General features: G+C 51.5%; 1 protein-coding gene across 1 annotated transcript; it reads right to left on the minus strand.

Moving 5' to 3' along the window:
- Positions 1-1,762: 1,762 nt before the first annotated feature.
- Positions 1,763-5,875, minus strand: LOC144143188 (uncharacterized). The gene is made up of 2 exons (XM_077674985.1): positions 5,749-5,875; positions 1,763-5,634 (listed from the first exon to the last, which is right to left on the minus strand). Exons 1-2 carry the CDS (start codon positions 5,873-5,875, stop codon positions 1,763-1,765), a joined length of 3,999 nt encoding a protein of 1,332 aa, XP_077531111.1.
- Between the last annotated feature and the right edge of the window lie 3,443 nt (positions 5,876-9,318).

The following is a 9,318-nucleotide window of genomic DNA, read 5'->3' on the forward strand; positions in this document are numbered from 1 at the left end:
GTCATCAGATTTGCTGATGACGTTGCCTTGCTACGTAACTCGGGGGACGAATTGCAAAGCATGTTTTCCGCACTGGGCGAAGAGAGTAGAACCGTGGGCCTGAAAATTAATATGCAGAAAACTAAGGTAATGATCAATAACCTCGGGACAGCACAGCAGTTTGAGATAGGTGGAGAGGCAATGGAAGTGGTAAATGAATATATCTACTTAGGCCAAGTTGTGACCCCACATCCCAACCATGAGGCAGAGATAATTAGAAGGATCAGAATGGGGTGGGATGCATATGGCAGACATTCTCGGATAATAAATAGCAGCCTACCATTGTCGCTGAAGAAGAAAGTGTATGACAGTTGCATCTTACCGGTACTCACCTACGGGGCAGAAACTTGGAGGCTCACTAAGAGGGTTCAACTTAAATTGAGAACGACTCAGTGGGCAATGGAGCGGAAAATGATAGGTGTAACATTAAGGGACAAGAAGAGAGCGGAGTGGGTCAGGGAGCCAACTGGTGTTAAAAACATATTACTAGAAATTAAGAAGAAATGGACGTGGGCAGGGCATGTATTGCGAAGGCAAGATAACCGCTGGTCATTAAGGGTAACAGAGTGGATCCCTAGAGAAGGCAAGCGTTGCAGGGGGCGGCAGAGAGTTAGATGGGCAGATGAGATCAACAAGTTTGCGGGGATAAATTGGTCACAGTTGGCACAGGACCGAGGTAATTGGAGAATAATGGGAGAGGCCTTTGCCCTGCAGTGGGCGTAGATAGGCTGGTGATGATGACGATGATGATGAAACAACGCTTTACAAAAGAGGGAAGCACGTACCGGTAGTTGAAAACCCTTTGTGGAGGCACCAGCTCTTGCCCCATATACGGATTCATCACGTTTGGAAATAACGGAAGAAATGCATCCCCTCCCACTAACGCGGGGGGGAGGGTTGAAGGAATGAGGACATCGGGCAGCTGCGCCTTGCGAGCCATGCCCTTGTGTCGTTGTATATTTTGCCACACTGATCCATCACAACTTGATCAAGGGGTTCCAACGTCAATGCATGCACACTTTCATTCTGAATCTAATACTGCAAAGAACATTATACTGAAGGTTTTCTTGTAGTCGAAGTACGAATACCATGACTTTGGTGATTTAAGAACGATGACGTGCTTCAGGGTGATAGCTCCTACGCAGCTGGGAAGCTGCCATGATTTTCAAAACCTTTGGATAGGGCAAACCAGTCTCCCTGGAATTTTGGTGGTCGAACCATTTCTGTCTTCAATTTCTCGTAAAGGACTTCGCATGCCTTGTGTGTAATGTCATTTACGGAACTGCGCCCCACACGGAACTGATGACTCAGTAAGTAAAGGCTTTCGGCTGAAAAAAAAAAGATTGAGAGGGGCAATGCTTGGTTTGTTTCAGTAAACTTCTTATAATTGCACTATATCAGAAATGTTAGCATTACAAGAAATACTAACTATTCGTAGTGCACAAGAATATTGTAATGATCAGAGGTCCAACTAGAATCTCGCGCCAGACGTACGACTCGCTCCGTTGCACGTTGTCAGCACTTGTATTTCCGGCACGTAAACAAGACCACAAACGAAAGACTAGCGAATCGTCCTCAGGACTTAGCACACCCACCCGGGCAGTTCGGCACAACACAAGTCTCTGGAGATTGTCCTCGCGGCGCCTCACCAAACCCCAGTCCCGGCTCGGATGTCAGCGTCGGTGACCGGCCGAGACTGCTGAGGGGGCGGAGTTCCTCGGGCCTACGCCGCGAGGCAAGCGGGCACCAGGACTGTTTGAGCGCACCTCCGGAACAAGGACGAGAGGTACGCCGTATCTTCTCGCCGGCCTGGAGGTGATGCTAGCCGGCCTGATGCTAGCCTGATGATGCTAGCCGGAGGTGATGCTAGCCGGCCTGATGCTAGCTTGTTTTTCAGGTCGTGGAAAGCCTTCTCCTGTTCTGGTCCCCAAGTGACGGTGTTCTTCTCGCCTTTCCGCGTAAGGTCCGTCAAGGGTTTAGCTAGCTCGGCGTAGTTGGGTATGAAGTTCCGGTAGTAGCCGGTTAACCCGAGGAACGATTGGACGGCCTTCTTGGTGACTGGTGTCTTGGCGTCCTTGATTTTAACTAGGGTTTTCTCGAGAGGCTCTACTTTGGATTCCCCTATTTGATGGCCGAGGAACGAAACACGGTGCTCCCCGACTTCACACTTGGATGGTTTGATCGTGAGTTTGGCCGCTTCGACTCGTTGGAAAACTTGCTGTAGGGCTTCCAAGTGCTCGTCCCACGTGTCCGTGGCTATAATTACATCATCAAAGTAGTGGTATACATGATTCAAGTTCCCCAGTACAGCCCTCATGAGACGTGCGAACACGGCTGGCGCAGTCTTGATTCCGAAGGGCATATACTTAAAGTGATATAAACCAGATGAGCTGGAAAATGCCGTCATTTCGCGGCTTTCAGGGGCCATGGGGACCTGCCAGTACCCCTTTGTAAAATCAAACTTTGAGAAAAATTTCTTCTTCGCCACCAGGGCCAGGAGATCGTCTATCCGTGGGATGGGTTCCCGGTCGCAGACAAGGAGCCGATTGAGCTCGCGGAAGTCAATACAAAGCCTGATAGTGCCATCTGGTTTGCGTACAACCACGACAGGGACATGGTAGGAAGATTTGGACTTTTCGATAATGCCAAGTCTCAACATTTCTTGTACCTCTTCCTCGACAGCCTCAACTAGTGCCAGTGGAATGGGGTACTGAGGTATGTGAACGGCCTTGGTGCTCGTAGATCTTAATGTGCACTCTACAAGGTCGGTCTTCCCAGGTAGATCAGAAAAAATGCTTTGGTAGGCCTGAAGCAGGGTGCGCACTTGCTTAGCACGGTTCGGGTCGAGGTCGCGAGAATTTTTCACGTCAGCGATGGACTGCGATGAGTGGAGGGAGGGGAACGGAATGTTGGTCTCGTCCTCCCCTTCGTCAGCGCTGGACTGAAAGTTTGTGGTGTTGAGAGCAGCTGCTACTGACGCTTGCTTAGGAGGTAAAGGTTGTCGTTCTTCGTACAGTTTGAGCATGTTGACATGAAACACCTTCGTCTTCCCACCTACGTCAATCATATAGTCGATGTCGTTTTTTGCTTCAACCACTTTGAATAGGCCTTTCCACTGCATAAGCAGCTTGTTCGAGTCGGTGGGTAGAAGAATTAGGACCTTATCGCCAACACGAAGTTTTCGCGGCCGGCATTTCCGGTCGTAGTATTTCTTCTGCCTCAGGTGGGCGTTTTCCAGTTTGTCGTGAGCAAGTTGGCAAGTTTCTTCCAGTCGCGTCCGGAGATCGACGAGGTACCCATATGTCGTCCGAACTTCATCGTCAATTTTTTCGTTCGTCCATAGCTCCCTGAGCACAGACAAAGGGCCTTTAACATGCCGGCCGTATATCATCTCGAACGGGGAAAACCCGAGGCTGGCTTGTGGGACCTCTCGGTAGGCGAAAAGAAGAGGCGCAATATAGCGGTCCCATGTTCGGGGCTTTTCGTGGCACATCCTCTTCAGCATTGTTTTCAGTGTGCCGTTGAACTTCTCAATGAGGCCATTCGCCATTGCGTGGTAAGGGGTAGTACGCAACAGCCTAATAGAGAGAAGGCGGCCGACCTCTTGCATTAGGTCGGACGTAAAACTTGCCCCCCGATCACTGAGCATTTCTTCCGGGATGCCTACCCGAGAAAATATCTCAAGTAGTGCCTCGGCGACATGCACAGCGTCAATAGCTGGCAGAGCAATGGCATCCGGATACCGGGTGGCAAAGTCAATAAGTGTGAGCACGTATCGGTTCCCCTTTTCTGACGTTGGGGTGAAAGGCCCTATTAGGTCGACGGCAACACGGCGAAATGGTGTCCGAATCAGTGGCATGTTGCCCAAAGGAGCGATGCCAACCTTTCCCTTTGGCGTGGTCCGCTGGCAGGCGTCGCAGGACCTGACCAACCGCCGTACGTCACCGTGTAAATCAGGCCAGTAAAACTCCTGAAGAATTCTCTCAGTTGTGCGCCGTATTCCCTGGTGGCCAGCCATGATGGTCTCATGCGCGATTCGCAGTATGGGCTCGCGAAGCGGTTTCGGGACAACCACTTGACGGAACGTTCGACCTGTCGCTAGTTCGTATCGTCGGTACAGTATACCGTCTTCCTCCAGGAACCTATAGGAGTGTCCTTTCCCGGAAAAGAACGGCTTGACGACCTTGCGGTAGCAGCGACGCAGTGTCCCATCTTTCTGTTGTTCCTGCGCTAGTTCGGCTCGCGACACCTGGGAGCCGCTAATCGATGGAACCTTCAAAGGTGTAACCTTGTTTTGGTTTTCCCTGGCTACTGCAGATATCAGCGCGGGAGTGTCAAGGTGTACGGTTTGGTTACCGGGGTAGGCACGTCCTTTGTTGGTGCTTGACAAGGGTTCCCAGCATGGGTCAGGATCGTGGGGTTCTCTTACGCCAGGTAGGTTCCCAAGGACTAAATCGTATAGCGGGTTTTCCATGCAGGATGCGGTGACTTCCCCAACAAAGAAGGGTGTGTCAACGTGAATGACGGCTTCCGGCAGTTGTTTCGCAGACCCGTCGAGAAGCAGAACTTCCTTCGTTTCTCCATTGAGTCTCTCATCTGCCACGAGTTCCCGTCTAACAATGACTGTGTTGCTTCCCGTGTCCCTGAGGACGCGTACTCGTTTCCCGAGTAAGCATCCTTCTACGACGGGTAGTCCATCCACTAAGAATCGAGGCGCCTTCCGGTCTGCTGAACTATGCAGGTCTGCGATCTCAAGGTCCTTACTAGGGACCTTGAGACTACGAACATGATTGCGGGGCCGTGTGAGGGCACAAGCGGCTACATGTTCTTGGTCGGGTTGCTTGCACCTGCAGTCTTCAGCCCAATGCCCCGACTTGCCGCATTTCTTGCATTTGGGTGGGCTCCTTGAAGTGACCTGGCAGTCAGGTGCAGTGTGGCCGATGCGGTTGCATAGGCAGCATTTCAGCAGCTTCTTTTGGCCGTCCCTTCCGTCTCTTGCGGTCCCCCCTTCACTGTCATTCCCAAGGTTAGTGATGTTTTGGGCCTCCAGGAAGCGGTCGGCATGGTCCGCGAGAGAACTCAGCGTCTTGCAGTCTCGCTTCTTCAAGAACACAATGAGCTTGGCGTGGCAACATCGAAGAAACTGCTCGGAGACGATAAGGTCCCTGAGTCCTTCGAATGTTTTCGGCACACCTGACACCTCGATCCAATGGTCAAAATATCCTGAGAGCCGGGCAGCCAGCTGTCGTCCAGTCTCGCCGTCCATGGCTTGCGCTCCCCTGAACTTCTCCTGGTAGCCTTGGGCAGTGAAGCGGAAGCGCTGCAATAGAGCCTTTTTGACTGCGGGGTAATCCAGCGATTCTTCTGCTGTAAGACGGCCTATGACGGTCAAAGCTTCCCCAGAGAGGCACATGCTGATGGCCGTGGCCCATTTCTCTGGTGGCCATTCTTGTGCAGTAGCTACCCGCTCAAAGCGCTGTAGATATGCATGTAGGTCATCGCGGCGCTCGTCAAAGATGGGGAGAAGCTTCTGAGGATTGACCACGGCCCCAGGGGGTGTCGTGCCGCCCGGACCAACGCCGTTCTCGTGGGTCCCTGCAGTTGCCGGCGTTTCCCGAAGTCGGAGCTCCAGCAACAGAAGCTCTTTGCGCCTTTCGTCCGCGGCCTTCTGCCGTTCGTCCGTGGCCTTCTGTCGTTCGTCCTCCTCGCGGTTTGCTTCCCGCTGAGCGACTCGTTCAGCGCGCTGGTTGGTGCGTTCCTTCTCAACCCACTCGCGGAGCTCATGCCCAGATAGGCCGTACTGGACGCCTAGCGCTGTCAGCTTCTCGAGGTCCATGGTGGTCTTTCTGTACGGTACGGAAGTCGTATCGGTCAGTATGCTAGCTGGATCCTGGCAGGCTCGCCACTTTTGGTAATGATCAGAGGTCCAACTAGAATCTCGCGCCAGACGTACGACTCGCTCCGTTGCACGTTGTCAGCACTTGTATTTCCGGCACGTAAACAAGACCACAAACGAAAGACTAGCGAATCGTCCTCAGGACTTAGCACACCCACCCGGGCAGTTCGGCACAACACAAGTCTCTGGAGATTGTCCTCGCGGCGCCTCACCAAACCCCAGTCCCGGCTCGGATGTCAGCGTCGGTGACCGGCCGAGACTGCTGAGGGGGCGGAGTTCCTCGGGCCTACGCCGCGAGGCAAGCGGGCACCAGGACTGTTTGAGCGCACCTCCGGAACAAGGACGAGAGGTACGCCGTATCTTCTCGCCGGCCTGGAGGTCCAAGACGCAGGCCCGAACCACTGATCGAGCAGCCTCGTTTTCTTCCTCTCTCGTTCTCCCTTCGCGTGCCCCGTCTTTTTCCTTCTCGTCGTCGGTCCCTCCCGTCATTTATACTTTCCCGCGCTTTCCCAACAGTAAAATCCCACACTTTACCACAAATATATCAAATCGGCTTCAAAATTACCATGCACGCTAACAATCAACACGAATAATGCCAACACTATTGAGGTTGCAACACTGCCCAGGCATTTTCGATATCAAGAGAGCATTTTATCGAATGCCGTTTTGTTGGAGATGTCCATTTCATTAAATAGCCAACATTCACGTGGAAGGACTGTTTTTATTAGCCTTCATAACTTTTTTATGACTTTATTTATCGCAATTCAGAATATCTTTATTTAAACACAGACTAACAGTTGGCAATCAGCCGTTTGTTTCATTACTACCGTTTATTTGTAACCACAAAAAATATTTACGAAGAAATTTCTTAGTTTTCTTTGTAGTGTAACGTTTGCGATAGATCCGATTCGTTTTACGCTGGAACAATGTCCCGAGTGTGTTAACAAAAAATTCGACTGATATTTATATACATGTCGATTTTCCTTCCGGTCACCACGTTGATAAGCTATGAAATATTAGAGAATTGTACGTACCAGACGCAGGAGCTGAAGAGTAAGTTGCAGACGAGCGGTCGGGCTTATGGACTCAAACTCAAACTCAAGCATCCAGTACGTGCGCTGCCTCCGCCGGTGTAGAAAGTTGTCGTCATCACTTTATGTCCGAGCTGCAGCCATTGCGCATTAGCGGTGTTTCATGCAGGCGTCCATGTTGTGCGTCGGCGACTGCGGAGAGCGCGGGTATGAAACACTGATCTCCGCCCTTCGGTCGTGCTCGCCGTGAGAGCGAAGGAGCTGACCCTGCGGAGGTCCGCCGACTGGGACGTCCCCACCTCCTTGGGAATCTTCTGCCGAAAAGCTCCCTTCTGTGAATATGCTTTAGCTGCGGTCCGTCCGATGGTTGCGGAAGGGCGACGCGTACGGCGGCCGGTTCTCTGTAGCTTGGCGCCGTTTATTAGTGACGAAATTAGTGTAAACTTTCGCCGCGCGCTTTCACTTCCCTGAAGCGACCTCTGGGGGCCCGGAGTTCTCCGCTCAGCTGCCGTTGCTCGGGCGCCCCACCAGTGCTCTCAAGTGCCGACGCTGCGTCGCACCGCTCGTACGGCCACATATTATTGTTCCCCGCAAACCCCTCGCTGCACCGACCACACAGTCCCTGGGGCCGGGTGTCTTCCAAGGATCCGGCGGGTGTGCCTCCGGTGACCGCCGCACTCTCGCCCCGCCCCCTTACCCTCCCCCCACCCCCCCGAACCCCATGGCCTGTGGACCCGTGACCAGCAATGGGTGCGAAAACACTCCTCCTCCCCTGGAATGCTCGTGCTAGCCCCAAAATGGCCAATGGAGAGGAGAAAAGGCAGAGAGGGGCACGAATTTTGCGACAAAAAGGATTTACGCTGCCTGCCTGAATCTACATCGCTCTTGCTTACCGCGCTGTTATCGCGGGCTCCAGTCCCGCCTTTCTTTTTATTCTAATTGAGTTATCGGCAGATGTTTCCCAACTCACAGAGCGAACTTCAGAGAGAGGTGGCTAGGGTTCCCTCTGAATGAATTGGCTTAGTTTTGCAGAGTGGAGCCGGAAAAGAGGCTGAAAGGCCGGTCGGGCGACGGGGTCAGTGGGCTGGGATGCAGGTAGACTGTCTTTGTGTACCCGCCGTCGCTGAAGGGAGAGGCCAGGTAAAAAATCAAAGATAAAAAAAACCTCTCGAATCAGGTATGCACGGCCGACAGAAAGAAAAAAAACATTTTGTTGTAAACGAGAACAATATGCTACCCATGAATACTGTGCAAGTGCTTAAGCAAATGCAAATAATTGCGTAGGCAATCACGTTGGGTAAGTAAGTTTAGTCAGCTTAAGCAAATCCTTTCTGTAGTCACGCACAGGTCTTTGCCACGATCGTTCAGTATAATAATTGCTACCGCCGACAAAGTTGGCTTACTACACAACCCCCGGCGAACCTAATTATTGCTCTCTCGACGACTTCCGTCAGCGGTTTTGTTTCGGTCAGTGTGTCTGCCGTAACAGGTAACAAGGAAAAATGATTTTGAACCATCCTGAGGTTTAAAGTTGAAGGCAAGGTAGTAGGCATTGTTTGACGTTCTTGAAGAATTGATTGTACGAGTTATGCCGTACAGAGTGATGCATAAACTTTATTTAGAGTTTTGCCGCGTATAATACATTTTCTGCTACACTGCTACCTGTACAAAAATGGTGGGATAAAATACGTCGGAACAACGGGAATTATTGTCTCGTTCGAGACATATAAGTTTTGTTTAAAAACTTGGAGACCTAGCTCCCTGTGCTGAGTTCAACCAGGGGTGGGGGAGCAGTAGATGTACACTCATATTCTCTGACGGTTCACATTCACTTACAGAAGAAGGTCAAGGACCGCACGGGTGCACTGCTGCTGTATTAGGTAGAAAGCATTATAGACGGTGAGGGCCAGACATACGGCATATAGTCGGCCAGAAATGGCACCTAGCATGGCGTACAGAGCAAGAAGCGTGAAGTACACTAATTGTGTTGAGGGCAAAACTTCTTCTATTGGGGTCTTTATGGGATTCGAAATAAATACATCTTGAATCGAGAAAGTGAGGAATCCCCAACTACGCCACGGCCTGATGTCTCTAGATGTGTAACATTGACATTGGCTGGGGAGACTATGTGGCAGTGAGTCTGGCTAGTTAGCTACGTGAGTTAGCCAGTGCATATGTGGGTGCCGGTTAAGGTGCTGCTCTCTTTTCAACATTGGTCGCTTCTACAGAGACGGTTATGCGCGGTTCTCCAGTTTACAACAAGTCTGATAGATCTACACCCTGGGTTTTACCGCATTGACCAACCCACAAAATGAAGCAAACACCTGCAACTGGCATTCCACGTGAAGGCAT

This window comes from Haemaphysalis longicornis, unplaced genomic scaffold (genome assembly GCF_048455015.1).
Source record: "Haemaphysalis longicornis isolate Haplotype H1 unplaced genomic scaffold, Haemaphysalis longicornis Haplotype H1 scaffold_6, whole genome shotgun sequence".
NCBI lineage: Eukaryota > Metazoa > Arthropoda > Arachnida > Ixodida > Ixodidae > Haemaphysalis > Haemaphysalis longicornis.

Bases quoted from the DNA above. Each gene is read 5' to 3' on its own strand.
- LOC144143188 (XM_077674985.1), bottom strand. From the start codon at position 5,875: ATGGACCTCGAGAAGCTGACAGCGCTAGGCGTCCAGTACGGCCTATCT. The intron at 5,635-5,748 runs GCGAGGAGGACG...CGGCAACTGCAG, and splicing joins CGCTCAGCGGGAAGCAAACC to GGACCCACGAGAACGGCGTT.